General features: G+C 48.2%; 1 protein-coding gene across 1 annotated transcript in view; it reads left to right on the top strand.

The window, feature by feature from the left end:
* The window catches only part of ZMYND12 (zinc finger MYND-type containing 12), a 54347-nt gene extending 37655 nt beyond the window's left edge, over positions 1–16692 (top strand). Inside the window, exons 7-8 of the mRNA XM_038376740.2 lie at positions 13508–13653; positions 16240–16692. Coding sequence (XP_038232668.1) covers positions 13508–13653; positions 16240–16359 — 266 coding nt within the window. The 3' untranslated portion in view covers positions 16360–16692. The remainder of the gene's footprint in view (positions 1–13507; positions 13654–16239) is intronic.
* The last annotated feature ends 2491 nt before the right edge of the window (positions 16693–19183 follow it).

The following is a 19183-nucleotide window of genomic DNA, read 5'->3' as shown; positions in this document are numbered from 1 at the left end:
CCCCACTGAGGGCCACCGAGCCTGTTGAGGCGACGGCCAGTGCCACGCGGCCGGGACCCGAGCCACCAGGGGCACCCCTCGCTGGTGAGGAGCATTCGACCTCCTTCCCGGGAGGGGGCCCTACAGAAGAGAGTCCACCTCCTGATGCCGTGGCTGCCAAATCCACCATAGAGTCTGTGCCCAGCATCACTGAGAGCACTCTCCCCACCCAGAATCTCGCCTCTAACCCTGCCCCTGCCCCTATCCTGTCCACCTCCCAAGATGTTATTGCCACCCCGGGGCTGTCTCCTTCCCTTTCCAATAGATGACTGCAGGGAGCGGACTTTTTGTTTACCCGTCCCAACCCACCAGGGGCTGCTATCCTCCCTCCGTCGCCCCCTATCGCCCCAAGGTTCGAGGCGGGCCTAGTGCCGCCATCCCATCAGGAGCCCCGTGGGGGGTCCACACCCTGTCTGCCCGTCTTGGTGGGCCATGGAGCTGTACCAAGGGTCCTGTCGGGGAGTAACCAGGAGACCGTAAGCCCACCCCCCCATGCGCTGCGAGAGGAGTTGCGGGAGTTTTTAGAAGATGTCCGTGGCTCCTGCAACAAAGTACAGCTTGATCTCCAGCGATGGTGGGACTTCCATCAAATCTTCCGGGCCGCAAAGGCCCTCATGGGGGAGGGTAAAAGGACCGGGAAGCATGGCACCATGGCCTACCAGCGGGTCCGCCTCTTCCGTGACTCCTTACTCACCTATGGGGTAGGTCACGGACTGCTGCGCGGTCTGTCGGGAGCCGTGAGCGTCCCTGACAGCAAGGATCCCTCACAGCCCTCCTCATGGCCCCTGTTACCATAGCAACATTGAACACCCACGGCTGTAGGATGGGTCTCCGCAGATCCCAGGTGCTCTCCTTCCTTTGGGAGCGGGGGTACTCTGTGGTTTTCCTGCAGGAGACCCATACGGATCCATCTGCCGAAGACAGCTGGCGGCTGGCTTCGGGGGAACAGGGTCTACTTTAGCCATCTCACAGTTCATACGGCTGGAGTGGTGACCCTGTTCTCCCCCGACCTACAGCCCGAGGTGCTGGGGGTCTCCGAGGCTGTGCTGGGCTGCCTGCTGCACCTCCGGGTCCGCATGGAGGGGCTCGTAGTCAACCTCGTTAACATCTATGCCCTGGCAGCGAGCCCGGAGCGGCTGCAATTCTATCAGCAGGCGTCCGCCTTCCTTGGCACCTTGGATCCTCATGAGTGCCTGGTCCTGGGAGGGGACTTTAACATCACCCTCGAGGAACGGGACCGCTCGGGGACCGAGCAGAGACCGGCTGCCGCCGCCGTCCTCCAGGAGATAGTCGAACACCACTCCCTGGTGGACGTCTGGCGCAACCACCGCCAGGATGACACTTTCACATTCACCTTTGTCCGGGTGGAGGCCCATCGGTCGAGCCACTCATGGTTGGACCGCGTTTATTTATCACGCTTCCATCTTTCACGAGCCCACTCCTCCAGCATCCGGCAAGCCCCATTTTCTGACCATCATTTAGCTACCATGACAGCCTCCCTCTGCGTGGAGAGGCCGGGGCCGGCCTATTGGCATTTCAACAACAGCTTGCTGGAGGATGCGGGCTTCATGGCGTCCTTCTGGGAGTTCTGGCTGGCCTGGCGAGGGCAGCGGCGTGCCTTTCCCTCAGCATGGCGGAGGTGGGACCTAGGGAAGGTGCATGCCCGGCTCTTCTGCCGTGACTTCACCCGGGGCGCCAGCCGACGGAGGGATGTGGCGATACAGCAGTTGGAATGGGAGGTTTTAGAGCTGGAGAGTCGTCTGGCCGCCAGCTCCGAGGATCCGCCTTGGTGTTCTTCATCTCCGACCATCTGCGATAGGACAGCTCCCAGTCCTACTTCAGATGCATCTGTTTGTAAAATGAATTCTTTGTTGAAGTCTGGGGCTAGAAACACGGGGTTACTGCAGAGGGCTGTCCACAGATCCATGAATGCTTTCTCTGCGGCATCTGTCCACTTCACCATGTCTGGACCCCAGGCTTTTATCAGGTCTGTCAGGTGACTCGCTCTGGTAGGAAAATGGGGAATAAATCATCGGTAGAACCCTACCACATCAAGGAATGCCTGGACTTGCTTTTCCGATTTGGCCGGGGCCAATTTTGGATAGCCTCTAGTTTGTTTAGTTGGGGCTTGACCATGCCCCTTCCTACAATGTAGCCAAGGTATTTAGCCTCAGCTAGCCCTATAGCACATTTGGCCGGGTTGGCTGTGAGGCCAGCCTGTCTTAGCATATCCGGAACCGCTTCCACCTTTCCTAAGTGGGTTTCCCAGTCTAGGGTGTGAATAATCACATCATCCAGGTATGTCGCTGCATAACTGGTATGGGGCCATAGGAGTTTGTCTATAAGATGCTGGAAGGTGGCAGGTGCCCCATGCAGTCCAAAAGGAAGAACAGTATATTGAAACAGACCCTTTGGTGTAGAGAATGCCGTTTTTTCTTTCACATCTTTGGCAAGGGGAATCTGCCAGTATCCCTTTGTTAAATCAAGGGTGGTAAAAAATCGGGCATTGCCCAGGAGGTCAACTAACTTATCGATACGGGTATGCATCGAATTTGGATATCTCATTCAGCCGCCGAAAGTCAGTACAAAACCTAGTGGTGCCATCGAGTTTGGGCACCAACACAATCGGGCTTAACCACTGACTGTGGGACTCGTCGATGACTCCCAGCTCCAACATCCTTTTTACCTCTGCCTTGATCTCCTCCCTTTTTGCTGCTGGGACCCGATAGGGCCTTAAAGTTACCTTTGCCCTAGGGTCTGTGATAATGTGGTGTTATGCTTCGGTGGTCCGGCTTGGTTTGGTTGAAAACAGGTCCTGGTATTGGTTGATCATCTCAGTTACCTCCTTCTTCTGGTTTGGTGTCAGATCAGTGGATATCCTGATCTGCTCCTGCATGTTATTTCCCTGGATCGGGGTCTCTTGGGCCACTACACACACCTCTCGTTGGTGCCAAGGCTTTAAAAGGTTAATGTGATAAATTTGATATTGTTTCCGGTGTCCTGGGTACCACACCTTGTAGATTACTTCCCCCATGGGTTCAACCACCTCATAGGGCCCCTGTCATTGGGCCAAAAGCTTGCTTTCTGCCATGGGTGCCAACACCATCACCTGATCCCCTGGTTGGAACTGTCGGACTTTTGACTGGAGATTGTAATGGGTTCGCTGGGCCTCCTGCGCCTTTTCCAAATGTTCTCGTACAGTAGGGGTGACCCGGGCTATCTGTTCTCACATCTGCAACATGTGGTCAATTATATTTCTCCCCTCATTGGGTTCCTCTTCCCAGATTTCTTTTGCAATATCTAGGGGGTGGCATCTGTATAATAATTCAAAGGGGGAAAACCCAGTTGAGGCCTGAGGTACCTCCCAGATTGCAAACATAAGGTAGGGTAATAGGGTGTCCCAATCCTTCCCATCCCGACTTACCACTTTCCTTATCATTGCCTTGAGGGTTCGGTTAAACCTTTCTACCAGCCCATCGGTCTGCGGATGATAGACTGAAGTTCTCAGGGTATGTATATGGAGCAGTGTACAGAGGTCCTTCATTAGCTTTGACATAAATGGTGTAGCTTGGTCTGTTAATATCTGCTTTGGTAGCTCCACTCGGGCAAAGATCCCCACCAACTCTTTAGCTATTGTTTTAGAGGCCATGTTCTGCAGGGGGACGGCTTCTGGGTAGGGAGTAGCATAATCCAGAATGAGAAGTATATATTGGTGGCCCCGGGCTGTCTTCCCCAGGGATCCCACTAAGTCTATGGCTCTTTGCTCGAAGGGGACCTCTATGATGGGAAGGGGTACTAAAGGTGCCCTCAAGTGGGGATGGGGATTGTGCAGCTGACACTCCAGGCAGGACACACAGTACCTCCGCACTTTTTCATGTACTCCGGGCCAGAAGAATTGTCGCAGGACCCGTGCCAGGGTCTTCTCTACCCCCAAATGCCCCCCAAAAAGATGACTATGGGCCAGACTTAATACAGCATTCTGGTGTTTTTGAGGTACTAGGATCCGCTGTACCTTCTGCCCCTGTACTGGTGCAACCCGGTGTAAGAGATTCTTCTTCATTATGAAGTAGGGTCCTGGTCCCTGGGTTTTCCCTTCCATGGGGACCCCATCTATTTCGGTCACCTCCTTCCTAATGTTGTCGTACCTTGGGTCTTCAGCCTGGTCCCGTCCAAAATTTCCTCTCCCGGGGCTAATCTGCCCGAGATCTATGGTTCAGTCTCTGTTGCCTCTACTGGTTCAGAGGTGTTAGGGTATGGGTCAGACAAGGGTGCTTCTCCCTCCTGGGTGGCCTCCTTTTCAGCTGCTCAGGTCCGCCTAACTACGAGAGCGACCCTCTGGCTTTGGGCCAGTATTCAGGTTCCCAAGGCCTTAGCTGCCCTTCTTTCCTTTTTCATCTTTCTACACTGTCTGGGAGTGGAGAACAAATCTGGGGATATTTCAGAGAAGGTTGGGGGTTGACAGTCTACTGTGGATGCCTCACTACTTTCAGGGCTTCTCCCTTTCTCCAATTCCCCTACCGGGAGTAAGTCTCCAAACCTGGGAAGTCCCTCCCTATGAGCACCGGGTATGGGAGTTTAGGGACTACACCTGCTGCTACCTCAGTAGTGTTCCCCTGAATCTTGATTTTTACTGGGATGGTGGGGTAATAAGCAACTGTCCCATGGATGCATGTTATCCCTGTACGCTTAGCCCACAGCAGCTGACTACACTTCACGAGCTTCCCCGAGACAAGTGTGATAGCACTTCCCGAATCAACCAGTGCTGTGGTCTCTACCCCATTTAGCTTCACTGGTCTGGTGTACATATGTGGGGTTAGCGAGACCCCCACAGGTGGATTAGGGAGCATGGGTCTGCCCAGTTCCCCAGGTTACACTGCATAGGCTCCTTGGCATAGGGACACTGTGCAGCCATGTGTCCCCACTCCCTGCAGGCGTAACATCTATATGGAGCCCTAGGCATTCCCCAGTCTTTTGGTTTGGGTAGTCTAACATCACGATCCTCTTTTCCCTCAGTGCTCTGACTCTTTGTGGCTTCTGGTGGGCCTTCAGCCCCTCTCTTTTTCCACCTAGGCTCTCCTGGTGGCCCAGTCACCCGAGCTCTAAGGCTTGGTGCTGCTAGTTTAACCCAGAGTGCTTCTTCCTTAACTGGTCAGGTCAGCTCCCTCGCTGTCCTTCGCCTTTCTACCAGCGCGACAACCTCGTCATAGGTGGAGGGTTTGTTCTGGCTTACCCAGGCCCGAAGGTCTGACGGTAGTCCTCTCATGTACCGGTCGATGATCAGAACCTCTAGTATCTCCTCCGGACTCCGGGACTCAGTTCGTAACCACTTTCATGCGAGATGGATGAGGTCATATAATTGGGACTGTGGGGTTTTGTTTTCCTGGTATCTCCACTCATGATATTGCTGGGCCTGCACTGCGGTCATTACTCCAGATCTGGCCAGGATCTCTGCTTTCCGCAGCCTCTTTGGGCAAATCATAGTAGGCCTTCTGGGCCTCCCCACACAGGAATGGAGTGAGGATGCCAGATCGCTGTTCTCGGGGCCAAGCCTCCTACAGGGCTGTCGTCTCAAAGGCCAGGAGGTATGCCTCCACATCATTCTCCCGCGTCATTTTCTGCAGCCAATTGCTGGCCCGCATGATCTGCGTCCCATCATGGCCGCGGTTCAGCTCTGTAAGGGCCTTTAGCTGGTTTATCAGTTCCCGCAACATAGTCCGGTCTTGATCAGCCTGGTCCATCAGCAGGCGATTAGTCACTTGCTGCAGCCGCACTGCCTCCTGTTGGGCGGCTGCCTGGACACGAGTAGCCTCCTGCTGGGCAGCCGTGGCTTGTATCAGTGCCCGCACTACCTCCTCCACTGTGGTGAAAAAAACAAAATAGACTCTCTACCCTTTTTTTTTTCCCCCCAAACACTCTCCTTCTTCCGCTATTCTGTGTACACCAAATCCCACTTCCGACACCAAATGTGACAAAGTCCTCTACCTTGATGGGTCTTGAGCTTATTGGCAGATTTGCTCGCCTTGGAGCTTCACGGCAGCCCTCATCTTGGCCGTTTTTCTGAACCCACAGTCCAGGTCGACTCCTCTTGTGTCTGACCAGGAGTTGGGAGGATTTGGGGGGAACCCAGGCCCGCCCTCTACTCCAGGTTCCAGCCCAGGGCCCTGTGGAATGCAGCTGTCTAGAGTGCCTCCTGGAACAGCTGTGCAACAGCTACAACTCCCTTGGCTACTTCTCCATGGCCTCCTCCCAACACCTTCTTTATTCTCCCCATAGGACCTTCCTCCTGCTGTCTGATAATGCTTGTACACCTCAGTCCTCCCAACAGTCTGCGTTCTCACTCTCAGCTCCTAGTGCCTCTTGCTCCCAGCTCCTCACACGCCCACCACAAACTGAAGTGCGCTCCTTTTTAAAACCCTGGTTAGCCTGCCTTAATTGATTCTAGCAGCTTCTTGATTGGCTGCAGGTGTTCTAATCAGCCTGTCTGTCTTAATTGTCTCCAGAAGGTTCCTGATTGTTCTGGACCCTTCCCTGTTCCCTTACCCAGGGAAAAGGGACCTGCTTAGCCTGGGCCTAATATATCTGCCTTCTGTTACTTTCCTGTAGCCATCTGGCCCGATCTGTCACAGCTGTGACACTGTTAGTACCTTTTCAGACCTGAAGAAGAACTCTGTGTAGGTCAGAAACTTGTCCCTTTCACTAACAGAAGTTGGTCTAATAAAAGATATCATCTCATCCACTTAGTCTCTTTTCAATAATGTGACAGCACAAGGGATTGTATAAAATCATGTGTCCCTGTAGCTAAATCCCATCACCCTGGTCCTTTTCAAGTGTTTATAGTAATAAGTTCAATAACAGATTTGTAGACCTTTGACATCTCTACTTAAAAATGACCTGACAACTTTCCAACAACTGCTGAAAAATGCTTTTTTGAAATGTTCTTTATAAAATAGGCCTCTCCCATATGATTTCATATTGTAAAGTGTGTTTAAGCTTAAACTAATATTTTCTGAAACTTCTGTTTCTATTTGACATTGACTCCTCTTATGCATAATATGTGTTTTTTACTTTACTAATCACTTCTTTATGTGGGAAGTGTGAAACCAACAGTCTTGGCATGATTTTCCTCGTTTTGTGGCTGTGTTTTATAATCAGTTGAATTACTTGTTAAAATGTTAGCTACATTAATTTCTTTGTATCATGTGGCTTTCTGAACAGTTTAAAGAGCAGGATACATCATTGCAGCTGGAATTGTTTTCTTGAGTTAAACACTGCAAATAAAAAAAGTTGGGGCATATTTTTGAAAGTTAGGTTAATGCAAATATCAAGGTTTAAGAGTAGCAGCCGTATTAGTCTGTATTCGCAAAAAGAAAAGGAGTACTTGTGGCACCTTAGAGACTAACAAATTTATTAGAGCATAAGCTTTCGTGAGCTACAGCTCACTTCATCGGATGCATTTGGTGGAAAAAACAGAGGAGAGATTTATATACACACACATAGAGAACATGAAACAATGGGTTTATCATACACACTGTAAGGAGAATGATCACTTAAGATAAGCCATCACCAACAGCAGGGGGGGGAAAGGAGGAAAACCTTTCATGGTGACAAGCAGGTAGGCTAATTCCAGCAGTTAACAAGAATATCAGAGGAACAGTGGGGGGTGGGGTGGGAGGGAGAAATACCATGGGGAAATAGTTTTACTTTGTGTAATGACTCATCCATTCCCAGTCTCTATTCAAGCCTAAGTTAATTGTATCCAGTTTGCAAATTAATTCCAATTCAGCAGTCTCTCGTTGGAGTCTGCATCCACACAAAGATGGACTACAAGCCGTCAGGAACAGTATCCCTGATACTGTCACGGCTAACCTGGTGGCAGAACTTTGTGACTTTGTCCTGACCCATAACTATTTCACATTTGGTGACAATGTATACCTTCAAATCAGCGGCACTGCGATGGGTACCCGCATGGCCCCACAGTATGCCAACATTTTTATGGCTGACTTAGAACAACGCTTCCTCAGCTCTCGTCCCCTAATGCCCCTACTCTACTTGCGCTACATTGATGACATCTTCATCATCTGGACCCATGGAAAAGAAGCTCTTGAGGAATTCCACCATGATTTCAACAATTTCCATCCCACCATCAACCTCAGCCTGGACCAGTCCACACAAGAGATCCACTTCCTGGACACTACGGTGCTAATAAGCGATGGTCACATAAACACCACCCTATATCGGAAACCTACTGACCGCTATTCCTACCTACATGCCTCTAGCTTTCATCCAGATCATACCACTCGATCCATTGTCTACAGCCAAGCGCTACGATATAACCGCATTTGCTCCAACCCCTCAGACAGAGACAAACACCTACAAGATCTCTATCATGCATTCCTACAACTACAATACCCACCTGCTGAAGTGAAGAAACAGATTGACAGAGCCAGAAGAGTACCCAGAAGTCACCTACTACAGGACAGGCCCAACAAAGAAAACAACAGAACGCCACTAGCCATCACCTTCAGCCCCCAACTAAAACCTCTCCAACGCATCATCAAGGATCTACAACCTATCCTGAAGGACGAGCCATCGCTCTTTCAGATCTTGGGAGACAGACCAGTCCTTGCTTACAGACAGCCCCCCAATCTGAAGCAAATACTCACTAGCAACCACACACCACACAACAGAACCACTAACCCAGGAACCTATCCTTGCAACAAAGCCCGTTGCCAACTCTGTCCACATATCTATTCAGGGGATACCATCATAGGGCCTAATCACATCAGCCACACTATCAGAGGCTCGTTCACCTGCGCATCTACCAATGTGATATATGCCATCATGTGCCAGCAATGCCCCTCTGCCATGTACATTGGCCAAACTGGACAGTCTCTACGTAAAAGAATGAATGGACACAAATTAGACGTCAAGAATTATAACATTCAAAAACCAGTTGGAGAACACTTCAATCTCTCTGGTCACTCGATCACAGACCTAAGAGTGGCTATACTTCAACAAAAAAGCTTCAAAAACAGACTCCAACGAGAGACTGCTGAATTGGAATTAATTTGCAAACTGGATACAATTAACTTAGACTTGAATAGAGGCTGGGAATGGATGAGTCATTACACAAAGTAAAACTATTTCCCCATGGTATTTCTCCCTCCCACCCCACCCCCCACTGTTCCTCTGATATTCTTGTTAACTGCTGGAATTATCCTACCTGCTTGTCACCATGAAAGGTTTTCCTCCTTTCCCCCCCCTGCTGTTGGTGATGGCTTATCTTAAGTGATCACTCTCCTTACAGTTTTCAGAGTAGCAGCCCTGTTAGTCTGTATTCGCAAAAAGAAAAGGAGTACCCGTGGCACCTTAGAGACTAATAAATTTGTTAGTCTCTAAGGTGCCACGGGTACTCTCCTTACAGTGTGTATGATAAACCCATTGTTTCATGTTCTCTGTGTGTGTATATAAATCTCTCCTCTGTTTTTTCCACCAAATGCATCCGATGAAGTGAGCTGTAGCTCACGAAAGCTTATGCTCTAATAAATTTGTTCGTCTCTAAGGTGCCGCAAGTATTTCTTTTCTTTTTGCAAATATCAAGTATTTAATCATGTAACTTTTTAAATAGGTTGTTTTCTCATAGATATCCCAGATTAATCCATACAGGGAAATACAATTAGAAAGTCCAGGGGAATTTTTTTGAGCTGTGGAGGCTTGGCCCGTGCGACATGAGGGGAAGGGGACCCCGAGTGGCTGCAATATACAACTCCCAGGTTCAGGTCATCGGCTGTAGGGGTTGGCGCTGCAAAGGTTTCCAGCCAAGTCATCCAGATGGCGATGGTCAGGAACATTTCCTGGGAACCCCACTCTGCCTGGTGGCCCTGGTCTACAGCAGCATCCCTCCTAATTCTGCGCCACCTCCCGCTGCTGCTCCCAGGGCAGGAGCCAACGCTGGGCTCCGGTGATCTGCGGGGGACAGCGGCGGCAGGCAGCATCCGAGCACGCAGCTACCTCCTCCTGGGGCTCCAACTTTCCCGTCCCCCTGAACCGCGGGGCCCGAAGCAACTTCCACCGCGCAGCAGCAGCTGGAGCTGGGGAGGGGACGGAGGGAAGCGCCCGGCCAGGGGAGCACGGGCTGGAGAGCGGCGGGAGCCGGGAAAGTTGGGGCCCGGGGAGGAGGTGGCTGCGCGCTTGGATGCCGCCTGCTGCCTCTGTCCCCCGCAGATCGCCAGAGCCCTCCGGGAGGGATGGTGGTGGCTCACACACCCAGGAGCCGCAGAACCCGAGCACGGTAAGGGGGGAACCAGGGGGTGCGCTGCCCAGGCTGCAGCCCGGCGCCCCCAGGCTGCTGGAGCGGATGCATGTGGTTGGTGGCCCCCGTGCGCCCCCCTCGCCGTGCTCAGGCTCTGCGACTCCCGGGAGTATGAGCCGCCCGGGAGCCGCAGAGCCAAGCGCGGCGAGGGGGGAGCTGCCCACATGCATCTGCTGCAGCCTGAAGGACCCTCCCGGGGGAGGAGGGTGCCGGACCGCAGCCGAGGCAGGAGGGGTAAGGAGCGCGACTGCTTCCCGCTAGCAGCATCACTGCCTTTGCAGGGCTGCTGCCCCCTGCGCTGCGCTGGCTCCTCCATGGCTGGAGCTCGCCGCCCCCGCAAGCCGACGCTCTGGCTCTCCAGTGCCTCCAGAAGGCGGCTCCTCCCTGCCGAGCCAGGGCACCGCTTTTTGGCGCCCCCAACGACTTGGTGCCCTAGGCGACCGCCTAGTTCGCTAGTGGTTGCACCGGCCCTGTGCAGCGGCCCATACTTTGTGAGAAGTCTATGTCCATGTCCTCATCGCTCTCCTCACCATGCTGCAGTCGCCTCCTCCTCGCCTGGTTTCGCTTTTCTTGCAGGTTATAGTTCTGCATTTCCTGCTGGATAACATGTGCGGTGTTTATAGTGCTCATAGTTGCTGAGGTGATCTGAGCGGGCTCCGTGTTCCCAGTGCTATGGCATCTGTGCTGAAAAAAAGGCGCAAAACTATTGTCTGCTGTTGCTCTGACGGAGGGAGGGGCGACTGACAACATGGCTTACAGGGTTGGCTTACAGGGAATTAAAATGAACAAAGGGGGTGGGTTTTCATCAAGGAGAAACAGAATGCCCCCCTCAAGGACAGAACTCAAAACCCTGGGTTTAGCAGGCCATTGATTTCATGGAGGGAGGGAGGAGAAAATGAATACAAAACAAATCTGGTCTGTTTCTTGTTTTGATCCACTTCATCTATCTTTATACATCTTGCTGGCAACAGACTGTGCAGTATGACTGCTGGCCATCGTCGTCTCCTGGCTGCTCATTAAAAGATGGTGCATAGGACTGCCAGCAGGACTGAATCGCTATGAGACAAAACTTAAAAGGGTAATGACCTGGCTGAGTCACTCCCATGTTTGCCCAGGCGCCCCGACCTCACTGAGGTCGGTTAAAAGAGCACCCTGGAGTATGTTGACGATGGCTACCAGTCATACTGCATTCATAGAATATCAGGGTTGGAAGGGACCTCAGAAGATCATCTAGTCCAACCCCCTGCTCAAAGCAGGACCAATCCCCAATTTTTGCCCCAAATCCCTAAACGGCCCCCTCAAGGATTGAACTCACAACCCTGGGTTTAGCAAGCCAATGCTCAAACCACTGAGCTAGCCCTCCCCCCAATTTGTCTGCTGCCAAAAGGCTATGAGCGGCTGCTGTGCAGCAATGCAGTACCGCGTCTGCCAGCACCCAGGAGACATACGGTGATGGTAAAGTGAGCGGGCTCCATGCTTGCCGTGGTATGGCGTCTGCACGGGTAACCCAGGAAAAAAGTTGCGAAACGATTGTCTGCCGTTACTTTCACGAAGGGATGGAGGGAAGGGGGGCCTGATGATATGTACCCAGAATCACCCGCGACAATGTTTTTGCCCTGTCAGGCATTGGGAGTTCTACTCAGAATTCAAATGGGCGGCGGAGACTGTGGGAACTGTGGGATAGCTACCCACAGTGCAAGGCTCCGGAAATCGATGGTTACCTCAGTGCTGTGGACGCACTCCACTGACTAACTGCCGGATAAATGCACTAAGACCATTTGTGTGGGGATACACACAACCGACTGTATAAAAAACGCTTTCTACAAAACCGACTTCTATAAATTGGACCTAATTTCGTAGTGTAGATATACCCTTAAAGAAAAAGATCACCTCCTGCACTACCTTGATTCAGAAGCTAACAGGAGCCCCCAGGGGAACTGAGGCAGACATTTTATGAACCTCAGTCCTGGTGCTGGTATTTGCTCTAGCAGAAAATTGTGCTGAGGTTTGGGGCAGAAGTTGGCATGTACATCTCTTTAATTCAGAGCTGAATACATCCACCTGTATTGTTAGTGGTTGCCTTAGCCACACATTAACATCTAATTTATATGTGTTGGCTCATATAGCTCCCTCAAAACTTTGACCCAATGTTATTACCCTTAAAACTGCCTGGGGGGCTACGATAGATTGAAAACAGCCTCCTAAACACAAGACTGGCAATGATTCCAATAAGTATCAATAAACAACACAGACTTCCTATAAAAAGATTGGTTTCAGAGTAGCAGCCGTGTTAGTCTGTATTCGCAAAAAGAAAAGGAGTACTTGTGGCATCTTAGAGACTAAGAAATTTATTTGAGCATAAGCTTTCTGTAGCTCACGAAAGCTTATGCTCAAATAAATTTGTTAGTCTCTAAGGTGCCATGAGTACTCCTTTTCTTTTTATAAAAAGATTGGCCCACTTGCAGAAGAAAACCCCTGCACCTGCAGTTCCTGCTGACTTGCCACAGCTAACTTGGTCAAAATCCTTTTGCAGTGGCCGTTCATGTATTCATGTCCAGTGGTGCTGGCCCAGTGCCAATATTGGTACAACAGCACATCAGGATGACAGTTATGTTTTTATAGAGTGGCAGCAACTTTGGGATAGAGAGACAGACATGCAGACGAATTTCAGAAGCTGTAATTTACACCCACCCTTTGCAACCTGGGTATGTAGATCTTGAACTAGGCTTAACAAGCTGCTGACTGGAATGGCCAGAGTGACTGCCACAGTGCAGAAATTTAACATAGCCCAGTCTTCACAGCATGACTGCAGGGCAGCAATGCAGATGGTCAAACATGTGGAGGAGTGCACAATTAGAAGATTAGAGGGTAGATTGCAGCATCTTGCTATCCTTGATGATGCAGCAGTTAAATGGCTGAATGATCTAGATATTGACTTGTGATGCACATCAGAGAAGAGGCTGAAACAGCAAACTTGCCATTTACGGGTGAAAAGATAGAGATTTTAATATACTTACTTTTAGAATTTGTATGGAAATCAGATATCAGTGTGATGTGAGGTATAAATGCCTAAATAGAACAGATAGTTAGCTTGTTTTAGTAGTATATTATCTTATATGCTATTCATCCATCTTAAATGTTTCATTCTCAATGTAGATGAAGCTCAGCAAGCCGAAGCAAGTCAAGTACTGAATGCGATATTAGATATCAGAGAACAGGCACCAAAGCAACAACCTGCTAAAACTGCCAATGTTGTACATGCTCTTGCAATGCTTCATTACCTGATCTTGGATTTACTAAAGGCAAGTTTGACCTAGTGATTGTTTTTGTTTTTAATTAAACCACTATATTTTTGATTTACACAATGACATTAAATGCAGGAGTGCTTGCCTCAGAGAATGCATAATTCATGGGAAACAATATTCTACTGCTTTCTAGCAAATAGAGCCACATTCCAGTATTTATTTATTTATTTTAAATACCTAGGAAATTAAATTTAAAAATACTATGTTAATGTTAAAGTTACAAAGCAAAGTACTCAAAAGTCAGGTAATGGCAAGTTAAAGTTCCTTATACAGCTTAGACTCTGTGCCTTTGTGCATATGCATTACAATACAGTCTTAATTGCATGATTACATACCACTTTTTGTCATTCAGCATGCAGGTTGGATGTTATGCAGTGAATGAGACAAGGGTTATACATATGAGTGCCTGATTTTGGACCTTTTTGCAGTTATCATGATGTAAATATGGATTCATCCAGTCTGTTGAAGTCAATGGGTTTAATTTTGAATTTGCACTAGTGTATTTGAGAGCAAAGTCTTAATATTTTCAAATGTGTCAAGGTGCCTCTATTTTGGGGCATCCATATTTTAAAGGGGATTGATTTTTGGAAAGTGCTGAGCACGGGCTATTTGAAAATCAGACCCCTTTGATTTGTCTCAAGTTGGGCATCCAAAATCATGAATCACTTGTGAAAGTCATGGCTTTTGTGCATGAGTGAGGCTGGGGTGTATACTGATAAAGTTGTTATGTTTTGTGCATCAGGATGAGGTCATGTCACAGTAGCAGTATGTGATCCTGTTATTCAAGACTGTATCAGAAAGTTTACAAACAAGGGGGCAGAGTTAAGGTTGCACAAGTTGAAAATTATTAGAGATGGGTAAGACTTCCTTATGAACAGAGATGGAAACAACTGGGAATGTTTAGTTTGGAGAGAAAGCCAGATGGTAGAGTTATGCAAAATAACAAATAGAGAATGTAAATACATGAACAAATACTTTTTAAGATGTTTGAATTAGCACTGCATGACATTTTGATTTAAAAACTTTCATGATACAGTATAAATGAAGCAAATGTTAAATGGATTGAGAACTGACTAACTGATAGATCCAGAAAAGTAGTTGTATTTGGGGAACCATAAAATGTGATTATGACACAGAGATTGATGGAATGGTAAACGATGAGGACATGGTGTAGGGGTAGGCTTTTATATTTGTATTAAAAAGTCATAAAGTCATAGAACAATCTTGGTGAGCTGGCCCATTAAAACAAAATGCGTTTTAATACTGCCAAGTGTGAGGTCATACAACTGGTTACAAAGAATGTAGGATAGACGTACAGAATAGGGGACTGTATCTTAGAAAGCAGTGGCTCTGAAAAGGACTTAGTGGTCATAGTGGACAAACAAATGAACATGAGCTCTCAGTGCAATGCTGTGGGGAAAAGGGTCAATGCAATATTTGGATGTAGCAGTAGGGTTCTCCTTGCATACAACATTAATGAGCTGGGTATGGTTCTGATATGTCAAATCCTTAAAAGGGTGTTGAAAAAATGGAGCGAGTGCAGAAAAGAGCCACAGAAATTATTTGAGAGCTGGGGAAAATGCCTTTAAAGAGCTCAGTCAATATAGATTGACAAGTGACTTGATTACTGTATAAGTACCTTCACGGGGAGAAAATACCAAGTACTGGTGAGCTCTTCGGTCTAGCAGAGAAAGGCAGAACAAGAAGCAATAGCGGGCAATTAGAGTCACACACATTCAAATTAGATATAAGGCACAGTTTTTTAACAGTGAGGGAGATTAACCATTGGAACAAACTGTCAGAGGAAATGGTGGATTCTCCATCTTGCTTGATGTCTTCAAATCAAGACGGGATGCCTTTCTGGAAGCTACATTAGCCAAACACAAGTCATTGGGCTCAGTGCAGGGGTGAAATTCTCTGGGCTGTGTTATATAGAAGGTCAGACTAGATGATTTGTTGGTTTTCTGGCCTTAAAATTTATAATTCTATGAAACAAAGGCACACTCAATGAAATTGAAAGGCCACATGTTTAAAGCTTAAAAAAGGGGGAAAAAATTACACAATGCAAAATTAGCCTGTGGAACTCATTGCCCTATGATAGCCTTGAGGCCTAGAGTTCTGCAGAAATCAAATATTGGATATTGATAAAGATAATGAGAATATCTACAGTTACATTGGATGTGATTAAAGATGTTAACACATAATAATATAAAAACTACATTGTCTGCTGATGAAAAGCAGCTCAGCTTCATTGAAGTTGATGTAGATTTCCCAGTTTACCTCAGCAGAGAGTTTGGCCCTCTGATTTTAGAAGGGATAAAAACCCTCCTGTTTCATAGCATAAGCCATCCATTAACTGATGGCATGTTATTCAATAGTTGCCCACTAGGAGGTTGCTTTCTCCGAAGCAGCTTGTGCTGGCTGCTCTCTGAAACAGGATAATGGACTAAAAGAGCCTTGGCTCTTACCCAGTATGGCAATTCCTTTGGTTCTGTCTGTATATTTTTCCTACCCTAGTGAGAAAAGGCTGTGTAACTATTTCATGGCAATTATTTTGTATCTTTTTTTTAAATGTCGTTTCAGGCTCATGATCTTGGGATGAAAGCTTTTCTAATAACCAAACAATTGCCAAACCAAGATGCATCAGAAGCTATTCATCGTCTATTAAAATTGATTAAATCCAAACCTTTCTGTGCAAAATAGGGTGCAGTTTCTTCACCTCTTTATCTTTTCAACTAGCTTGCATTTTGCCTGCTATCACCTGTCTAGAAACATTCTGTGTATATTTGTTTGCTTTTATTAAAATTACACTTTATGCCAGTTTTAGTTTATCATAGCTGATTCGATTTTATATAGATGGTGGTAATATATAACAATGTATCAGGTTAGGAAATGAGAATATGATCAAAACAGGATTAACAACTATAAAACAAATGCGTAGCCAATACAATGAACAAGCAAAATATGCAACAATTTCTCCATGCTGTCCCTCTGAAAAGTTCTCTTAGTACAATATATATCAGTGGTGGAAATGAATGTGGTGTCCTTGTTCTTTTCTTCAAATGTCTCAGTTTATAGCTTTCAAATATGTTCAAACAGACAGCTTTCAGGAGGAAATGTTTTAGATGTCCTGGGCAGAAAATCCTATTCATCTACCCTCCAATTTCGAATGTCCAGTTATGAGGCCCTTATGGCCAAATACAATTATAAAAGTTATTCTGAGCTTGAAGAACTTTGCCAGAGGAAAAAAAGGAACAATTCCTGCCCCTCACTTCAGAAGTTCACCTTATAGCCCTCAAGGCCCTGCAAGCCTCCCTGGACTGCGCTGACACAACTGCCCAATCCATTGCTACTGTGGTAGTAATGCGATGTGCCTCATGGTTGCTCCTTTTTGGATTCCCTATGGAGGTGCAAAATACGGTTGAGGATCTCCCGTTCGAGGGACAAAAACTCTTTTCTGAGCGCACAAACAGCTCCTTACACTCACTGAAAGACTCCCAAGCCACTCTAAAATCCCTCGGTATGTACACACCACAGCCAAAACGGAGACCGGGGAAATATCAGCTCCCTCCATGATCTTGCTCTCAGCCATACTACCCACTGCGGCCATTTGACAACCCAACGCCGTCATCACTGACTTTCCAAAGGTGTAGACAATCGCCTGCATGAGGGACACCGACTTTCATATTGCAGTATCATAGAATCATAGAATATCAGGGTTGGAAGGGACCTCATGAGATCATCTAGTCCAACCCCCTGCTCAAAGCAGGCATGATAGGTTGAATCCCCCCACCATCCGGGATGCCACCTGATGCACTAGGGTCCCATTGTGTCTACCTGTTCCACCAGCCTGGGCTTCCTCACCTTGTCCTTGCTGTGCCAGGCCCTCAAGCCTTCTCTAGCACACACACAAGTAAGGCCACACCCAGATGCAGACACAGACTGAAATCTGCGTGGGAAATCTGTGTGGGAAGATACAGTTGGGGATTTACTCAGCATTCATGGGTGCACCTCCCTTGGGGTGTAAATCCAAAATGATATTGTCTTGTGCTGTATAGAGAGATCTGCCCTCTCCCTCAATGTGGAGAGAGAAATGCCCAGCTTTTTGTGCCCCCCCAGATATGAATGGCATAAACTGGGTTTTAAAATAAACAAGAAATGAGTTTATTAACTACAAAAGGTAAATTTTAAGTGATTATAAGGCAGGGGCAGGCAAGCTATGGCCCGCCGGCCACATCCGGCCTGCCAACTGATTTAATTTGGCCCTCGAACTCCTGCTGGGGAGTGGGGTCGGGGTTGCTCTGCATGCGTGTGCCGTGGCTCTGCATGGCTCCCGGAAGCAGCAGCATGTCCCTCCTCCAGCTCCTATGCAATGAGGCAGCCAGGGGGCTCCACGCGCTGCCCCCGCCTCAAGTGTCCCTCCTGCAGCTCCCATCAGGCAGAAACTGCAGCCAATGGGAACTGCAGGGTGGCGCCTACAGACAGGGCAGCGTGCAGAGCTGCTTGGCCATGCTTCTGTGTAAGAGCTGGAGAGGAGACATGCCACTACTTCTGGGAGCTGCATGAGGTAAGCACCACCTGGAGCCTGCACCCCTGAGCCCCCCTGCCCCAGCCTGGAGGCCCCTTCCACACCCTGAACTCCTCATTTCTGCCCACACTCCAGAACCCGCACCCCCAGCCAGAGCCTGTACCCCCTCCTGCACCCCAATCCCAATTTAGTGAGCATTCATGGCCCGCCATACAATTTCCATAACCAGATGTGGGCCTTGGGCCAAAAAGTTTGCCCACCCTTGTTATAAAGGATAGCAAACAGAACAAAAAGAAAAGGAGGACTTGTGGCACCTTAGAGACTAACAAATTTATTAGAGCATAAGCTTTCGTGAGCTACAGCTCACTTCATCGGATGCAGTAAGTGAGCTGTAGCTCACGAAAGCTTATGCTCTCATAAATTTGTTAGTCTCTAAGGTGCCACAAGTACTCCTTTTCTTTTTGCGAATACAGACTAACACGGCTGCTACTCTGAAACCAAACATAACAAAGCAGATTACAGAGCAAATAAAACAAAACATGCAAACTAAGCTTAAGAAACAGGTTACAAAATGTAATTTCTCACCCTAAATGTTGTTTTAGGCAGGTTACAGAGTTTTTGTACCATAGAGTTCCAGTTATTGCTCTTTACAGACTGGACTTGTGCAAGCTGGTCTCCATATTGGAAGAGAAGATTGAAGGTCTGGAGCAACAGGTAACGACCCTGCGTTGTATACAAGAGACTGAGGATTTTCTGGACCAAACTCAGGATAGGCTTCTAGGGGCACAAAGCTCCAAAGATATAGAGCAGGTTGCACAGAGGGGCCAAGAGGCCAGTGAAGAAGCTTGGCAACATGTGACCTCCAGAAGAGGTAAGCGGAATGTCCGGATTCCAGTAACACAGACACAGGTAACTAACCGCTTTCATGTTCTCTCCACAGGTACCATTGCGGAGAGTGGACCAGATGATATGTCTGGGGGGAGAAAGCAGAAGGAGATT

The sequence above is a fragment of the Dermochelys coriacea genome, chromosome 18 (genome assembly GCF_009764565.3).
Source record: "Dermochelys coriacea isolate rDerCor1 chromosome 18, rDerCor1.pri.v4, whole genome shotgun sequence".
Lineage (NCBI taxonomy): Eukaryota > Metazoa > Chordata > Testudines > Dermochelyidae > Dermochelys > Dermochelys coriacea.
This window is presented reverse-complemented; position numbering and strand designations above follow the sequence as displayed.